At 39.3% G+C, this 20,288-nt stretch overlaps 1 protein-coding gene across 1 annotated transcript in view; it reads right to left on the reverse strand.

Moving 5' to 3' along the window:
• Window positions 1–20,288, reverse strand: part of wnk1b (WNK lysine deficient protein kinase 1b) — an 85,424-nt gene that overhangs the window by 40,050 nt on the left and 25,086 nt on the right. The window contains exon 3 of the mRNA XM_034863815.1: window positions 5,393–5,565. Within this exon, the coding sequence (XP_034719706.1) occupies window positions 5,393–5,565 (173 nt within the window). The remainder of the gene's footprint in view (window positions 1–5,392; window positions 5,566–20,288) is intronic.

The following is a 20,288-nucleotide window of genomic DNA, read 5'->3' on the forward strand; positions in this document are numbered from 1 at the left end:
TTAATCTGGATACAAAGAGCTTGATTCACAGTACAGTTAGTACTCAGGAACTTTATTCAGCAGGACTGAGAACATGCTTTATACTGATATGTGTGTATTTATTTGACCATACAAAAGGCTATTCTATTTAAGAAGGCATTCAACTATTTTAACCAATTAGGTTAGTCATTTTTACACTCAATAAAGCACAAGCATCTCATCACATCATCATATAAATGTCACATTGCATGTTCTAATGAAAGAATAGCAGCCATGCTTAAGCACATCATTAGATTTTTTTTTACTTGGTTTCTAAGTGGGAGCTTCCCATTAGCTTCGCACTTAACCTCAATATGTCCCCCTGGGTTCAAAGTAAGAAGACACCTTTTGACTGCCCTCCAGGCATACCCAGAGCTTACACAAATCCACATCTGTGGGTGATCTGGAGTCTCCAGCCCACCTCGTTTGTGTGTCTTTTGAATGTAGGAGAAAAATGGCGGAAACCCCACGGGATCGCCAGGGAGGCCGGGACGGGAATTTTGCACAACAGCACTTCCAGATTTCACTTTTAGCCAAATAACTCAAACATGCAGTTGTTTTTATTTGTATTGATTTAATTGATTCGAAGAAAGGGCTTCCTTCAAAACTTCTCTTTTGGAGTTTTGGGAACTTATTCAAAATCCATTTGACTGTCACTCTTGAATAACTTATCAAATTATTAACGTATCAGTTAAATATTTAGCCAAGTGTTTCCAATTTTCTCCTGTCAGCTTGGTACTGTTCTGCCTTGCTCTCCTCAGCTCTTTATATATATATAATATTAGTTAAATTCAAGTACAAACTGAAGAAGCAGGGTTATTTGTCTTCTGATCATCCAGACCATGAGGATTCAAATGAGATTAACCACTTTACAACTCCTCATATATATGTTTTGATTAGTGGTATGTGCTAATTTCACTGCATCACAGCAGCCTGAACAATTTGATTTGAGATACGTGATATTCATTAAAGTTGTTTGGTTTGTATAGCTCAAAATTATCCTTTGGTCCTTGATCTATTTACTGCATTAAATTCAATGTCCAAGCTTTAAATTTAGCTCATACTAAATCTGTCGATTTTAATGAATAACTGGCAGTTTACTGAACTACCCAGTGACTCTGCAAATCTGGCTTAATCTGGCAAGGAGCCGTTCAGACAACTCTGGACTCAGCATCACAGATTGCTGGTAGTTTTAGAGTTACAGACACTGTGTCTTTACCAGAGTAGACTACAGTCATTATCCAGTGGTATTTCAATTAAATTCTAGTACTTGTGGCTACTTTATACTTCTACACCTCTTCATTTAAACAGGATAATACTGTAGCTCATACTCCACTTCATGACAGCTAAATCCATCACATCATTTCAGCTGTCAGATCCTTCTGACCCACTTCCACCGCGATCAGCTCTTCAGAACCAGCTGTCCAACATGTCCCAGTGTCTGAGCTCTATTGGCGGAATCCTACTTTACAGCTGGTGGCATGACTACCCTGTAAAACGATGCCATCATAATGGGGTCTAATCGCCAAAGACTCCTCGCATGACTCTTGAAGTTTTTTATGTGTTACTCTTTAAACCCTTATTTTAATTAGTCTCTCCTGAGCAGCAGCAGCATCCTCCAACACGGAGGCCCTTAAATGTCAATCTGGCAAGAAGGCAGCCTCTCTGCTGACTGTTGGAATCAAAATAAACAGGTTATGAATCGGGTTATTGTGGCCTTGGCCCATAATTAACTCTAGTTCCATCAGGATTATTGGCCATGCTATACATTCACAATAGGTAAAGTTATCTTCAAACGATAGCAGTTACTTCATTCCAAATCACAGTCGGCCATTCCATACCAACAACGGAGAAAGACCACACTGGTGCTGCATCTAATGATGATTATCATTATCAATTAGGCTGCAGATGATTTTCTCAAGTGATCAACTTATTGTTTGGTCTACAATTTGTCATCACAATTTTCTAAGGCTCAAGTTGATGTCTTTAAATTGCTTGTTTTGTCCGACAAACGACACAAAACTCAAAGAGATTCATTTTATTACTAGATGAGAAACAAAAGAAGCAAATGACAAACTGGAATTCCGGATTGTTTGCTTTAAATGATGAGTGTCTCTCTTATATAGGCTCTTACCATCTATCTATGTCTTTAGAAGTTAAATAGAGTAATTTATTAGATAGAAGTATCTGCGTTCTTTCTATCCCTTTCTGATGTGAGAACAGTGTTGACACTGACAGACAAGTTAAACCCTGTGGCATGCGCTGCTGGAGTGACACTGCACAAAGCACCTCTTATGCACAATCACTCAACCAGGCTCTCTTTTCAACACACATGCCTACAGTACATTTATGCAGATATATACGTATGTATGTACTGTATGTGAACAGTACATGTACAGTACACAAACAGTACATGCATGAACAGATAAGCATACTGTACATACAAACACCCACCCACACCCACACCCACACTCCAATCCACCTATGGACACACATAGATAAGGGAACACACATAGATAAAGGGCCTTTAATTCCCCGAACCTGCTTCATATCAGTCCTCCCTCTTTCCTTTTCCACCACTTCACTTCACTTCACAGCAGCCCCTCTCATTTCAGAGTCTTCATCTAGATTACAGCCAAAACCCTGTGCAGTCTTGATTCTGCACATGTACGCGCATGCATTACACACTTCAGATCATTAACTGATTGACTGACAGCAATTTACAGTAAGTGATTATTTTAAGCAAAAATGCCAAAAGATTACTGGGACCAGCTTTCTACGTGTGAATATTTGCTGGTTTTCTTCTTCTATGATAGTAAACTGAATATTTTGGGGTATTAGAACTTTGGTCTGATAAAACAAGATACATGAAGACATTATCTTGGGCTAAGGGCTTGGCCTGATTGCTGGCTTGATATTCGGCACCCCTTCTTTCTCACCATATTCACTATCAGGGTTTTGTGCCGCCCAGGACAGTTGTGATTGGTTGAAAGGAATAAAATCAAGCCAGAGCATTTTCTCCCTTATCTCCGAATAGACATCGCTGTGGAGATGATCTGGCAATACAAGACTAAGGTTTGACTGACCAAACAATAATCTGTCTAAATCTAAGTCCAAGATTAATCTGCAGACTTTACTGTCATTCAACTGTACATACACAATATATAGTTTAATTTAATTAATATTATTTTTATTACTAAAGGATGCAAGTAATATTCCCCAATAATCATACGGAAATTCCTAAAACCTTTTTATTCCCTGCTTCCCTCCTTTTCTACACAGTAGGTATTGGAAAGTAACAGCAAACTAAATGTTTTTGAGCATCTCCATTTGTTAAAAAAATGTATGAAGACTTTTCAGTCTTCCAGTGGAGGGTGCTACTGTCCTTGGCAGTGCTGTGTTGCAGGATTTTTCTTGACTGCTAAACAACGGTGGTCACAACTGAAGCAACTTGTGCAAAACTCTAACCACAGTCTGTATTACCAACAGTCACCTGAGCTAAACGGTTCACATCAGCTGCAAAACTCACGCCAAGCAACACAACTCTTCACAAACATCTCAAAACAAGCTCAGTGCAGCCAAACATTCATCGAGACAACACACATCACTCAGAACACGCAAAGTAAAAACATTAGCATCCAACACCAGTACAGAAATTAAAACACTTTTAATCTTCACAGTTTTAATAATTTGAGTGATTTCACACAAATCAATATTTTCTAGAAAAGTAGGAAGTAATTCTTTCACATGGATTTATTTTATTTTACAACATAACCAGTCAAGGTTAACGAGGACTAGAAATCAGCATTTTGCTTCTATAGATACAGACTTTTATTTTTTATGTAGTAATTTATGTCATTACTAATTTATGTAATCTCCAGCATCAGGCCGCATGTTTTCATCAACATCACATTGGATGTCCTCTCTTGCCATGCACCGGCCCCATCAATACAAATGAATGTGGTCTTTTCAATGCTTTAACCTCCATTACTGTAGTAAAGGTAGTATTTACATCTTACCTGGACATATTGGTATCTTTAATTATATATACACAGTATATATATATTTTTTTACTGTATGTGTTCTCTAACAAGTCCAAAACAGGAACAGTTGACAGCAGTGTGTTAGCATTTGAACAAAATGCTGTAGATCCACAGTGTTGCAGGTTGTGGTTAAAGTCATGGGATAAGTGTTTAGACTTTTGAAAACTGTGTTCAAGCTATGAAAAACCAACTAGAGTTTGGTCCAGAGGAACTGCAGCTGTGCAGACTGTAGTTAGAGTTTTGCGCGTGTCACCAGTTGCGTCGACTGTCACTTAGAAATTTAAACTGGATAATTAGATTGATCAATTGATTTGAATATTCGTGCATCTATCTGCTTCTTTAGCTGACTGTCTCACTATCACATGTGTCAGACTGTTTGACTGCCTGTCTCCCTCTTTCTGTGACTACTGGATATAACTACCAGTTATGTACGCCTCATTTGTTCTTTCCCACTGTCTGACTGTCTCTCTCTGTCAGGAATGAGAGGAATCTGCAGCAGACGCAGCAGTTGGCAGGTAGGCCTATGTCCCACGATGCACTGCGTGGGGCACGCTGTGCACCACATGTCCCACATTTATCCTTTCATTGTATCAGAAGCTAAACAATCACATTCACAGACAAACGTCTATTCTATACAGCAGAGAGACTGGCATGCGGTCAAAGCATGGACAATGAAAGTAAATTTGGTGGAGGGGATAGATTGACAGACGCCCCTGGTATTTACATGCAAACTGCACATATACAGTTTGTCACACACATAGAAAGGAGTCACCCCAAGATTCCTGAGCTTGACAAACCTTTTTTGTGCATTTGATGCTGAAATCAGACCAGACTGTGCCATTTACAGTACACACGTGATCGACTGACTGAGTGCCAGACACACACTGTGCATGTAAGGACACACTAACTAACCCTAGCTAACAACCCACTTAGCACTAAAATTCTGCCGGGATGTGATGTGCTTATGACGCAACAGCGAAAGGCCGTTTGAAGTTGACAATAGAGAAAAACTGTGAATTGGTTTGACAGTAAAGAGGACACTGTGTGTGTGTGTGTGTGTGTGTGTGTGTGTGTGTGTTTGCAATTTCTACATTACAATAAAAAAAACTAGAGGTGAGTCATCATCTGTAATGCTCTTCAGAAGTAAAGGTGAAACCAGGTGGTTAAGAATATGGATGCACATGTTTGTACATATTCCCTCCAAAAAGTGTTTCACATGATAAAACATGAACTAAATACTACAAACACAGTCTTTGTTTTCCATGCCAATAACTTACGAGGTCACTAAACTTACATCTTGGGAAATTATTTTTTATCTCTCATGTACTTACGTTTTAAGCGTGCCAGATGTCATGAGCTCCGTGACCAGAACAATACATTTCTTTCCTTTGCATGGTCCCTCCCAGGAGTCATAGAAGCGGACAATGTTAGGATGCTGGAGACCTTTCAACATCCCTGCCTCCTCTTTGAAGCGCTGGCGCTCCGACTTGGACAGTTTGCGATCCTACACACAAGACAGAAAAGGAAGGTTAGTCATTCATATACATAAAAACTAAGGAAACATTGTTCCCCTGAAATCTGGAGGGCATTTACCAAAACAAAAGATGTTATATTAATAGACCAACACTATTATAGTGAGCATGGTTACATTCAAATTAAGCAAGACAAGGGTTTGGGGGGTGGGGAGGAAAGGTACTAACACACAGAGAATAGAGAGCAGATGAATAACAAATGCTTACAAAACAAACACACTGATGCTCCATCTAAAACATGCTGCCAGACTACAAATGCAATGAAATATGAAACCAGGTACCATCAGGCTTCACATTACATCAAAATGCAGCACTAGAGAAGGATGTGGATAGGGATGAAACAGTAGACTCTCCTTTCATCTTATCAAAGAAGCCACAAACATCTGTTAGAACAAGACTGTATTTTGATGTGTCTTTGTATCAGTAGTAGTGCAATACAAACTTAATTTCTCTGAGACGTACTTTGTGACAAACTAGTTTATAAAGTGATTTATAAATAAATAATGCACTATATTTACTTTTTGCCGTTTCTCACTCTTACAGATGATGACTCACCTCTAGTTTTTTTATTGAAATGTAGAAATTGCGCGCGCGCATGCACACACTTTAATGGGCATTCCAGCTATACCCCTGATAACTCATGCTCTTACACATGAACATGTGTGTAAAAGGTGTTATGTGATCAACTGTGTCCATCCCAAATTCATTTCTATTTTGTTGTAAGGGTTACTTTGTTAGTGTGTTGTGCTAGGCTTGTTTTTCGGTTTTAGTGAGTGTCTGTATGTGTTTATTTGCTCTGTCTGAATGTGTTTCCACATGAATTGTTCTAGTTTCTTCACCGGCTCTGTGTCTAACCAGAGCTGACACATTCAGCACATCACTAACCCAAAAATAAACAAAATCAGAGCTGCCTCACAACGAGAAAATAATGTGACAAAGCCTAAATACTCAAGAGGATTTAGGTCCAAATATGGTTGAGACTTCCTCTGTGACTGTAAATTATTAAGTTTTTCATGTACAATATAGTTTTCACAGGATGACCTACAATGACAGGTGGGTTGCAACAGATATGGAAAAAAAGAGTGAAAGACAGTATTATATTACAATCATATAGGCAATATTATGAACATTATTTACCAAAACTAAATGCCATAGCCACCAGCATATAACAAGAAACAATACTAAGAATTACATTAATTTATCTGTAACAGTGAAAGACATGTTACAATTAACCTGGAAAAACTGAATTTAAATATTTATAATTTAAAATATTTATAATTGTAATATCTGTGACCCTTTTAGAGAAAGTTGAACAGGACGGATTGGGCTGCAGGAAAACAGAGAAAGAGCAGCAGGTTTAAGTACAGATGACAGAATATCTGAAACGCAGAGTGAGACCACAGCCATAGAGTTTTATATTGCATTTAAAGAAGCAACAGTATTTTTAAGGCGACGTAAGATCAGACGTTGGGAGGTTAGACACCTACTTCTGGCAACATTATTAGGAATATCACCATGGCAACTAGCTTTAAATAGAGGTCCAATGAGAGAGCCTCCAATTCAATTTGCTGTTTCATTCAATTAATCAATATTCTGACATCTTTCCGTTAAAATGTTAAGCCTGTAAGTTTTCATAACATTGTATTGTTATTTTTAATATGGAATTAGAGAAGCATCCTTTTAAAGCTACAGTGCCACCAAATCCTCGAATTCTGAGATAAGGTAGTATGGCTGGGCGATACATAACCCTGTTATGTATCATATATTTACGGCATTTGGGCGATGATTGGACGATTCTTTGCTTGTTATGTTCATTTTGTACTCAAGTTCTTAATAAAATGAGGAAAGATTGTACTTTTCCTTTGTCAGGTATTTAATTCACACAGAAGTATACAAAAATAGGCTTTGCCATATGGTTATTTCATATAGACTTTATTTATTGATTGCCAGAAAACATGCTATATTGTGTAATCTCTGTACGTCTAGCGCATATTTTGAGAGAATTGACAATAAAGTTGACTTGATATCAGCCTGAGCCTTTTAAGCCCTTTCAGGTTGTATTCCAGAACTGAAGATTCTGCCAGGTCAAGCCTTTTGAAATGTTATTAGTAGCAATTAGAAATCCTTGTGAGCTGCTTCAGAGATTAGAACAATCTCTGAGGTGATGATCTCATATTGTCACATGTATAAACTGGGGCCTCACCTATATCATATGACTAATACACAGAAAGAGAGAGAGAGAGAGAGAGAGAGAGAGAGAGAGAGAGAGAGAGAGAGAGAGAGAGAGAGAGAGAGAGAGAGAGAGAGAGAGAGAGAGAGAGAGAGAGAGAGAGAGAGAGAGTGAGTGCGTGCATCATGGCCCGTAACAGCTTATCCTTTCATCCTGCAGCAACCACTTTACTGATGATGGACCATTAGCAACTGACACACAGAAACATCCATGTATGTGCTCACCAACCCAAACTCCCATTGTCTCATTCACTTTAATATCACGATCACATGACACTCTGGGTGGTCACATGACAATAGCGGTCGGTCACCTGACTGACTGGAAGCCAACATTCCATTTCCCAGCAGCACTCAGAAAAGACCCTGGCCACCCATATTAATGTTCTACACCTCCCTCAGTCAGGGCAATAGAACATTACTTCTACCTCTCTTGCTCTCTCTACACTTTTCTCTCTCTTACTGTGTGTGTGTGTGTGTGTGTGTGTGTATAGATGTTAGCAGAGAAAGCAGACAGCAAGTCTAAAGGGGGCTTCCTAATCCATTATTATTCATTATCAAATCATTATTTCCGACTTCATTCTAAATGGCTACACAACTGTCAAACATACAGAACAGTAGAGGTTTCGTAGGAGACAGTATGTGCCTATCTGACTTTTTTTTTAATAAAAAACAATTGTCAGCATTTGGGTATTTTAGGAATTAATTTGATCCATGAGTCTTCCTGTTGAGTGGTTGTTTTCTTTCTCTCCATCCCTTCTTTTCTGCTCCGAGCTTCAAAACATCATGAGACTCGAGTTTGTCAGACTCAAAAATGCCCTCTCACTCTCCATCCAAGCCTCTCTCTCTTTTTCACACACACACACACACACACACACACACACACACACACACACACACCTTTTTGACGTAAGAACTTGTCACTCTAAGCCCTCTAACTCTCGCCTATCAGAGGACTTGATAGAAGCCCCTATACATCCCTGCATAACAGCAGCTCTAAGTCGGTCGGCCCTATTTCTTTTCCGTTAACAGCCAACTGAGGACACATATGATAGAGGCATACATAAACCCACATACACGACTAATCAGCCAGACAGGTGGGCAGAACCAGAATCAGCAGTGTTAAAGAATTATACAGCTTCCTGCAGAGAATCTGAAAGCTGATTCTCTCCAATCACCTTGTCTGGTCTGCACATCCCACTGTGCGTTAACACTCAGTGATCATCTCTCTCGTCTTCTCTAGTCTGTTGCACCCCAGAAAGGGGGCAGCATCAGATGGATGAAGGTTGCAACAAGAGACACCGCAGTGAGTGCCAGAAACCTCAGACAATAAGCACTCCCATGGTAAACTGGTACTCTACTGAATTACGACAAATACTATTAGGTAGTTTCTGGGTACCGAAACTCGCAGGATGTTGTCCAAAGTGCCTGATCTCTGTTGGGGACAGTGGAAGGCTAAATATAGCATATATAATAGCAAATGATTGTCTGTGTCTGTTTCTTAGGCTTTCCATTATATACTGTAACAGAAATGTGTGTTTACATAAAGGAAACAAATCCATAAGAGAAAAGCTTCAACAGTAAAATCACAAAGTCACATAAAATGTTACTATTTCATCAGCCAAGTAGGTTTAAGTATTAAGTAAACGTGTTACATGTTGAAGGGTTTTTTACAGTTAATGATCCTACCAGTTGGGTAGGGATATAACAGTATTAAAATGTAACCTCACAGTAATAGGGACCAAAATGTGTTTATTATATTACAATCATATAGGCAATATTATGAACATTACAACAAGAATAAGAATTACATTAATTTATCTGTAATAATTAATATTGAATAACATATTGGATATCCATAATGGAGCAAACTATGCAATACACCTTTAATAGCTAAGCATGTGGCTCCACAGGCTAGTCTGTTTACCTGTGATTGCAGCTTGCTAGCAAATTGCCCTAACACAACCGGAATATCAACACATGGCCCTAACACAAACGTTTTACAAGACAAATACAAAAAAAAGAGTTTGAGAGCGATGATAAGACTAGCTGCAAAAAAAATGCTTTTGTGCATGACTTTAGTTATACTTTAAAATCATTATTTCAACATGCAGCGAACAACTGCCAGCTTGAGTTTTTAAACCATAATCAAGCAACCTTTTTTGGAAACCTAATTGAATTATAAATCTTTGATCTCAGTTCCTCCAGAATGTGCTGCTGACCCACTTCGTTGTTCCCTCTGATCAACCTTTGAGCCCTGACCCAAATTTCAAAAAGAGTCTGTACCTCAAGAGAAAAATCTGTGAATCTTGATTACATTAGGCCTCTCAGTTGAGCGAATGTGCAGACTTGTTTCTATATGAAGTAAAGACCTGCAGCGGTGGACAGGGGACACATGTGTCTCTGCAGAAGTGTATCCATAAGTGCAAGAAAAAGACCTAGTGTGTTCCATTAGTAACATCCCCCCACCATGGATATGCTCTCCTGCACAGAACTCTGCAGCAAGCAGGCACACACACACACACACACACACACACACACACACACACACACACACAAAACTCTCCAAGAACTTTACCACAGCTTGTTGTAGTTAGCCAGCATAGGAGAGGGAGAGCATCTGTTATCAATAAGAATGATTTTAATCTTAATTGATTATTGATAGAGGATGCATAAGTTCCAGTAAAAGTTAGAGGGGGGATTAAGTGTTGGAGACTGAGCTCATTGTCATTGTCAACACACATTTCAGCAAAATGAAGGAAACACTGAGATTCAAGTTTACTTGTTCACACCCTCCTCCTATATTCCCCACGTGTTTGCTTTATCTTTTTCTTTCCCATCTTGTTTTTCATTCCAACTGCATCGCTCACTCTTTGTCTCTCCGTCACCCCGCCCCTCCCTCCTTATTTTCTCCTGTTTCAGTGGTTTTTGGTTTCCCATCAATCACCACTCTAAATATTGCAGTAACCAGGGCCATGTGTCTGTGTGTGTGTTGTTATGTGACCTAGTTGTGGCTTAAAATCAGGTGTTTCTGTAGGAAATGTTGTAAGATACATATATTATGGTGTTTTATGCAGTAACAAGGACAATTACACCAATTGTGTGTCCAAATTCCACAAAGAAATACCTGTGATTAGGTATCAATCTAATGTAATGTAGTTTTTTTTTTTTACTTTGTCTGATTTGTTACAGGCACCACAAACAAACCCATTCATTAAGATGGGTTCAATAACAACCCCAATGTGTGTGTCTGTGTTAACAATAGGTGCCATCTCAGCCTGCCACTCAGTGTGCAACCTATTGTCTCATCTCTCTGTGCCTGGCTGTGCAACACACACAAGCACACACACCATGTGCCAATGCAGTCATTAGCCTCTGCTCTGCTGGTCTCGCCTCATCTCCCTTTCTCTCTTCCGTCTCCCCACTGCTCCTCTCTCATTTTCCTTCACCTTTTCCACTCCTCTCCTTTCTTTCCCCATCCTTTACTCACTCTTTCTACTCTCCCATTTTTCCATTCACGGGATTCCCCCAGAATACAAGCTGGATGCATTTAAAAAACGGCTCCTCTCCCACATCACACCCTTCTGTTTAGCCACTTGATCCAGCCGTCTTGATCCAAGGTAATGAGAGGAAATCTAACCATAATAAGGGGAACTTCAACTCAGAAGTGTTAATCCTTAACAGAACAGCATGCTATGCACAACAAATCCCATTATACCAGAAATTATCCCAAATTTGGAGCTCATGAGTGAAAATGATAACATGCCAGGCTTGCATGGTTCACAGTAGTTCCTAGTTACAACATATCTGTGAACCAGTGACCTTCACATTACAGAACATTGTCTGAGGCTTTTAATCCATGACCAATGTCCAACAAATCAGCTGAGCCAACCGGTTCCAATATTCGGGATTATAATAAAGCTCTATTCATTGATTGTGATTTTGATTAACATGATTAGCATACAACAATGGTCTCCTTTGTAACACAAACAGGAAACAATGATCCAATGAAGTCCCTTGAAGAAAACAAAGATTCAAGTTTTATGGTCATATGGTTACTTTTGGTCACATTTGAAGGCTTTTTTTTTATTAATTGCTTCCGCTTCATTATTATTTTGGTAACACAGCAGCAAATTATCAGGAGTGATCTTAAATAGGTTTGGAGGAGTCTGAATTGGAAAGGATGTGTGTATGTGAGAGCAAAAGGAAAATGGTGTGCGCGCGCGCACACACACACACACACACACACACACACACACACACACACACACACACACACACACGCCCACTCACACGCACACGTCGCTTACGATTTTTAAAAACAAGTGGCACCTAACTGTGTCTAGGCTGTGTCTGGGCTGTAAAATGCTATTTGAACTGAAAGGAAGATGAATTCCTTTCCCAACATTCAAAAGTAATGGCTCTCATATATCAGCAAACCTGCCTGCCTTGAAGGTACCCAAAACTCTTTCAACTTCTAAGAATTTGACCCCTTTTGCAGAGGAGGGCAGACAGTGCTTATGCAACTTGTGTGTCATGTGTGTATGTCAAGTGTGAATATAAAGCAATTGTGTTTCTATGTGCAACAAGCCTGCACTTAAACTTTAGACTTTTAAGTAAATACAATTTACTGTGTGTGTGTGTGTGTGTGTGTGTGTGTGTGTGTGTGTGTGTGTATGTATGTGTGTGTGTGTGTGTGTGTGTGTGTGTGTGTGTGTAGGAAGGGATTATTAACCTAAAGGTTTCAATCTTAATATAGCGTACAACCATCTGCCTCTCTATTAACATATAATAAACAAACCAATCACAGACACACTATGTTGATAGGTATGATACATTCCAAAAGTGTCTACTTCTCAGACCTTCAAATCCTTTTTACTACCACAACATCTGGATGAATGCTTAAAAAAAAAAAAGACACTTGGAGTAAAAAGTAACATCCCATATACTGTAGCAAGATCATGGATAAAATCCCAACTAAAGCCTACTAGAACACCAATAAATTAAACAGAAGTTCGTTACCAGGAAACATTATATATCCACATCTGTCTGTTGCTATGTGCTTATGGGCATGTCTCTCTGGATTCCATTTGGTGTAAATGATGTCTTATAGCGAGGCCCTGACCTTGTTCCAGTAACTGATGATCTAACAGACGGTTAGGCCACTGCTAGAGAGAGGAAGAGGGCTGTCCCGGATAACACTATTACATTATCTGGGAGGACTATCCCTTTACACTCCATTAAATCAAGGCCTCCACTCTTAACGCCCAGGCTAAACTTTAGCACATCTCAGGTTTCACTTAAAGAGCATCAACAGCCATCGGCATCCAATCAAGTAGCAGCACTCTGTGTTTTTCAGTATACTGCTGCAAACAATATGGACGCTTGGCTGAAGCAATCAGCTGGTTTCAGCTACAAGTAAAATTATACTCAATGCAGTATATACTTTGTACTAAAATATTAAGAGATAATTGGTCCCAGAGTCTCAACCCATCAGCATTGGCCTGAAAAACTGGAATACATTTTTGACCACGCATTCTATGGAGCCATGTTTTAATGAGTAGGTTCCCATTTTGTTGGTATCTTGTCCGTGCGCATGGACATGTTGGTGATGCAAAACACATTCCTGCTTCCTGCTATTCTACTGTTTGACAGATAAAAAAAGACTGCAAGCAAACATGGATGTAAAAGTAAAAACTATTTGTCAAAAATTAGCTTAAATGTCTTATGAAGAAGGAAATGCACTCAAGATGTTTGCTAGGCATCAAGGATACACACAATGTGATTTGTTGAGAAACAAGTTATTGTAAACATATTGTAAGAAAACTACAGGGTAACTTTAATCAAGTTGAATTAAGTAATGAAAATGACTTGTTACTTTAAAGCTATATCTTCATACTTGTACACTATTATATAATGTTTGCCTTTATTTTGAAAGATACCCATGGGTCCAAAGAATCAAATATTCAGACATTGCTACTTCTGCACATAGTAGGCTGCCGATAGGCCACGGGGAATCCCCTGTGCTTTCTTTTCTGCAACAGAAAAATGCACCATAGAGATGTTTAAAGATCCCCAAATTTATTTTAGGCCACAGACAGAGAGGAGAGTAAAAGCATGCAATTCAAAATATGTGTTAAATATTTGAAGCAGTCAACATCTATGTTCTGTGAGACTAAAAGGCTCGATTTTATTCCTGAACAGACACCTTTTCCTCCCCATGGGCGCATAGGTTTGTTTATACCCTCCACTTGGAAGACAAGTACACGCATGCGCATACTCCGTGCGGTGATAACAATTGGTGGTACGCAGATGTCCGCACAGAGCCCATGCAAATACCTTCTGATGACAACATTTACGTCACGCCAACTCTAGTGGGGCCCTTGCGCATGCGGGCAGTATTATTTGGGCTAAACAACCACTTTAGTGAGAGTACTCAACTGTCAGCTTACATTTTTTAAGTGTTGCTTTGGCAAAAACACACACTGACTAAGAATACCACATGCACGGTCTCTCTGATGTGGGTGTGTGATAGAGTCCGACTGAAAAAAGATTTTTAAGGCTGATATAGATCCGAATATTTGGTTATTTAAAAATCCAATATGCCGATTTATATAATAATTTGTTTTATTGTCACAACAGAACAGAGGAACATTACAATATATTAAAGATATATACAAAAAAATTATACCCAAAAAATAGTGTTGCCGACAGGGACGTTGCAGAGTGCCCTCTAGTGGACAGACTATGCAACGCCAATGCTCATAACATGGTTGACAGTCCATTTTTATTTTTTACATATTCATTTATCAGAATCATTTATTTGTCATTTTAAATGATTTTTTAAAAACTGGCCATTATAAATACCAATACAAACAAATCGGGAAATACCTAATATCGGTCAATAATATCGGCCCGCCGATATATCGGTCGGGCTCTAGTGTGTGGGTGTTTGTGTCCTCCTACTCCACAAGCCCCCGAGGTTGGCAAAAGATTTACGAAAACCCTAACGAGATATACACAAACACACATATAAAACACAAACAGTACAAACCCACGTGCAAAAAATGACACATAACACTTCACAAGTCCCATCCATACAACAAGCATAAAAGGGGGATTAGCTCCTGTCGAGGGAAAAGGAGAGTGGAAAGAGATGAGAGGGAACGAGACAAAGGGAGTGTTGGAAATGAGTGAAAAATTACGTGAATTTGAAATAAGTCAACGGTCTCTTTCCCCCTCTATATCTCTATGCGGCCTTCTGTGGCCATGTATATGTCTCTCTGATCTTTTCCTCCCCTGACAGTGGCCTATGTTCCCTCTGAGGCTGGTTGGTGGAGGCGAAGGAGAGAAACTGATTCAGGCTCCAGCTCTGGCGTGGTTATCAGAAACATTAAACAGATATAGGCTACCAATAGAACCATGCGCTACAAACGGAATAATCTGTAAGTGACAAATGCACGACCTCCAGAAACGTCCAGCAGCCAAATATACTAATGAGTGTTTGTTGGTGTGTGTGGTTGGGTGTGTTTGTCTGTCTGTAGGTATGTTTGATGAGTGACAATGGTTTTGTTTCATGCAGTTTTGGAGTTAAATTTTTTGCAAATGATTTTATTACTGCCAAAGCTCACACACTGCTAAAAAACCATTAGCCTACTTTTTCCTCATACATTTGCTCTATGTTGCTTTCTTATTAACTTTGAAGTAGACACATTTAAACTAAAGCGTGTCTAAAATATATGATTTACCTTTCCTTTAAAATGTCACAATGAATGCATGAATAAACATGTGGTTTACACAGATGTAGACACTGTGCACACAAACGTGACCGACAAATTGGGAGGAAAACAAAGAGGAGGGGTGAGAGCGGAAGTGAGGACGGAAGTGAGGTCCTGGGAGGTCCTGGGACGACACACATAGCAGAAATGTTCCATACAGTGCCTGATCTACAGTATTCTCACCATAAACAAAATTACAAAATGAGTAATAACCTGCATATTGGGATAGTGGCATTTGACAAAATTATTTCAAGGAAACTAGACAAGAATGTGAAGGCCCAAAAGAATGTTTTCAGCAATAAAAATGGTTTCCTTGACAGCTAAAGTCAAGCCAACTGTGCAAACTACAGCAGATTTAGATACAGAGACAGAGGAGAGGAGGAAAAACGAGAAGACAAGGAGGGCAGAAATGGAGTTCAGATTATATGACACAATCATGTAATAACGTGAACATCACACACACACACACACACACACACACACACACACACACACACACACACACACACACACACACACACACACACACACACACACACACACACACACACACACACACACACACTTTGTCTCATTATCTTTGTGGGGACCCGTCATTGTGCATTCCCTAGCCCCTTACCCTCATCCTCACCCTAACCATAGCCTAATTCTAACCCTTACCACAAAGCTTTCCGGCCCCACAAGTATAATGTATTCCCGGTTTTGGTACCCCACAAATGTAGTTAAACAAGAACACACACACGCACGCACGCACACACACACACACACGCACACGCACACGCGCACGCGCACGCACACACAGAGTGTCGGGTTACAGCAGCGGTGCCTCGCTGTCTCAGTAATCGCTTGCTGAAAGACCGAGAGATGTCAATGTCACAAGGACTGAGTCAGTCTTTGCTTACATCACCTCAAAACACACGCTGCCTTTGTTGAAGAAAAAAAAAAAATCACTGCTTCACAAGCATGTTGGACAAGACATGAGTGTTGATGATGCTGGATGCTGCAGTTATCCAGGTTTAGGTGTATTCTTTTGCGGAGTAGGAATTTCACTATAGATCTTATACATAATTTTTATGTGAATAGATATTCAAGGGGAGAGACCGGAGCAGCGGTAGGCAGTGGCTGTAAAGAAGTAGTAGAAAAGTAGAGTTTAAGAGCAGCTGGAGGATGAAAGTGAGAGAAATTTGGAAATGTATTAGGAAAGTTAAAATAGGAGTGGATAGGGGAAGGGTGACAGATGGGAGCGGAGCAGAAGAAGAGATGAAGATGAGAGGAAAGTAGGAGAGCAGCAGATGTTATTGGCTGTTGGAAGGAGGGATTTAAGGAGGAGAGGGCTGAGAGGGGGAGAGATAAGAGGAGGTGGGAGGGTAAGACAGCTCTGATAATAAGCTGCCAATTGAGACAATAAAGTAGAACTGCATAACTTCATAATAAGCCTCATTCCCAAGAATGAGTGTAATAATGACAACGAGGTCTCACTAATGAGACTACTATACCAATTCACACATAGTGTAACAAACTTTTCTCGAGCAAAGTGTTATACTAAAGATAACTACAAGGCCCAATTAATACATTTTAACAAAGACACTTTTATAAAAGAAGAAAGTTAAAAGGTTTAATCATCAAATGGCAGGACAAATCGGCAGTTCTTAGTCATTAAATTTACTTCTTTCTTTTTTTGAAAAGGTTTGTTCTTATTACGTACAGTAGCTCCTGGTTTCTTTCAGCGCACCAGCTACTTACATCGTCGATTTTTCTTTAAGAAGTATATTTAAGAAAGTTTAAGCATTAACTGAGCATAAAAACGGTAATTTGTTCTGTTGCATGTTACTCTGACACCTGAAAGTGCCACATGTCAGTACTAAGGATAATATTTCATATTACTGTAGCACTACACAACATTTGAACATTGACACCAACATTTCTAACTTCTTTTCTCAATCCCCATCAGAGTTCAACCAGTGACCTATTTTTGGTCTTAAGAAACAAGCAAGTTTGCTATTTCAGCTGTCTCATCTTTAGGTAATGGTTGGCAGACCTTATGGGGCAAAACTCTGGGTAATTATAATAATGTACAGTTCTGTCGCCTCTGAAAGAAAACACCTATAATTAATCACACAGTACATCTGGCTGCAATTAGTTTTACAAAGACACGTACAATAGCTGAACTCCTATTACTGTCACTGCACACGTACGCACACTCACACGTGGAGGCAGACATGCACACGCACACGCTCTAAAAATCCATACAGGGTACAAAGTCACAAAGGCAAGCGTGCACACATACGCATGATCCATAACGGTGCCTATGACCTGTTTTGCACCTGAATAAGATATGTGTGTGAGGGCAGGTATAAAAGATGTCCAACTTTCTTTCTAGGGAACAATGACAACAATGAGCAATGACAATATGATTACTAAGCCTGATTTAACACAAGTGTTGCTTAAAATATCCAAACAATGAAGTATACATTAGGGTCAGACCCAGGAAGAAAGAGACACTGAATAAGACTTTTTTTCTTTTCATCTATAAGATTCCTCAAAGTACAGCAGTGACTGCCTGAAAGTAAAACGAGTAGTGCTGTGAAAGTTGCAGGTTTAAATGTTTAGTAAGGAGAGTAAGTGATGGTCTTAAACGTTCGAGCAGCTGCTGCAGCGGACTTTCTCAGTGGCCAACTGTACAACAGACAACTATCCTCGCCATATGTAATGTTGTTCATGTAAGAAAGCCTTTATTAAGATACAGTACATAATAAAAATTAAAATAGATCCCAGTAGGGCTAAAACTAAGGTTTATTTTCATATCCTTTAGTCTGCTCATTATTTTGTCCATTAATATATATATAATAAATATTTCTCAGAGCTCAATCTTAAAATTACCAATAGCCAAAAAGCCAGTTATATTTAATTTTCTACAATGTGAGACAAGAAATAGCAAATTCACACATTGGATGAGCTGAAACCATTAAATGTTTGCATAAGCATTTTAAATGAACAAATTAAAATTAAAAGTGCAAAAGGAAGAGATTGTTTCCTCCAGATATTTAAATAAATCATAAAGACACATTATATAAAAAAGGTCAATAAGGTTCAAATACACGCAAGTGAGAAAAAAACAGAACAATCTGGAAAACTTGGGGGGAAAGGGGGGCAAAAACCGAGAAAGGGTAGAAAGGGTGATTAATGTCAACAGAAATGCCTCTACAAGGCTTTCTGGCCCAAGATAAAAACACACGAAAGCACGTGTGCACATACACAAAAACTTGTTTCATCACGCTGCTGGGGGTTTATGAGGGGTCAGAAAAACAAGATTGAAGCTAGAGGAAAGAACAAAGTAGGTACGAAAGTTAGACAGTCGAGCAGAAACAGAGTATGAGGCATATATGCACTTTACAGTTTGAAAACATACAATATAAACGCAGTACAAGTTCAGGAACAGGTATTACATGTATGGGTACAGAGCTGAAGAATGCGCTGCTTCAGCAGGATGTTTGCATTGATGATTATATTTGGTTTTTGATAAGGCAGCTTTCTCATAACTGGCTGCCTGTTCAAACAACTTTTGGGGGCACATGTGACAGCTGGAAGCGATTCAGAGTTATGCATAGCCAAAGAGAGTAGTTTGTGTACAACGATCGGATCCATCAAAGCTACAACTTCAAAAGACGTCCCACACCTGTCCATACTAAGTGCTGTGCCAACACATACAGCAGCATTCATGTGGATGAAGTGTGTGGTTGGAAGTCCGGGGTGAATCATTAATTTCTCTGATAAAAACCTGAAACACAGTCTCTTCATAGTGTGATAAACACAGTTATGAAAATATGGTTTCGGAGCAGAGTTTTGTGACATTTGCTGCAACTCACAAATTGGACACTCTTTAAACCTAATGTATCATGGGCACAGGAAATCAAATCTCTTTTTAGGCCTGCATTGCTGTCTGAACCCCCATCCTCTGACAACATCACTGCTATGCTTCACCCGCTGAGCAGCTGAAAACCTTTTGTGGCCTCAGAGGGAATCGACCCTCTTAACCTGAACTCAACATCCTGATCCAGAACATGTGACATGTTTTCATGTGGCGATATTATTATTTATTGTGTGCAAACTTGACAGATCAGCATTGCAAAGGTGTGATTCATTCTCTATAAATGATCCACAATGTACCAGTTAAACTGATGCTTCTTTGCACTGACATATTTCACTGAGTTTATTATCTAGATTTATATGAATAAATGCGGCAATAAAACACCTTTCCAAATGTTACAAGACTTCAGGTGTGTTTACACTTGTCTGGCTGTAATCCAGGAGCCTGTTTTTAACCATCTGTAACTGCTTCAGATACTGAAAGTATCTAGTTTTACCAGTATACACTTGGGCTTGAAAGTTTGAGCACCCCAGGTGAAAATGTGATTAATGTGCATAAAGAAGCCAAGAAAAGATGGAAAAATCTCCAAAAGGCAGGTGACCATGTGTGTGTGCATACTGTTTATTCATATTATTTAAAAGATGGGATCAACTTCCATCAATAGGCGTTAACTGAAGGTTTTGCCATGGCCTTCAAAGTCTCCTGACCGCAACATCATTGAAAATCTATGGATAGACCTTAAAAGAGCAGTGTGTGACAGACAGCCCAGAAAGAATGGGAAGACTTTCGGAAGGAAGAATGGGCGAAGACACCTCAAACAAGA

The sequence above is a fragment of the Etheostoma cragini genome, chromosome 23 (assembly GCF_013103735.1).
Source record: "Etheostoma cragini isolate CJK2018 chromosome 23, CSU_Ecrag_1.0, whole genome shotgun sequence".
Lineage (NCBI taxonomy): Eukaryota > Metazoa > Chordata > Actinopteri > Perciformes > Percidae > Etheostoma > Etheostoma cragini.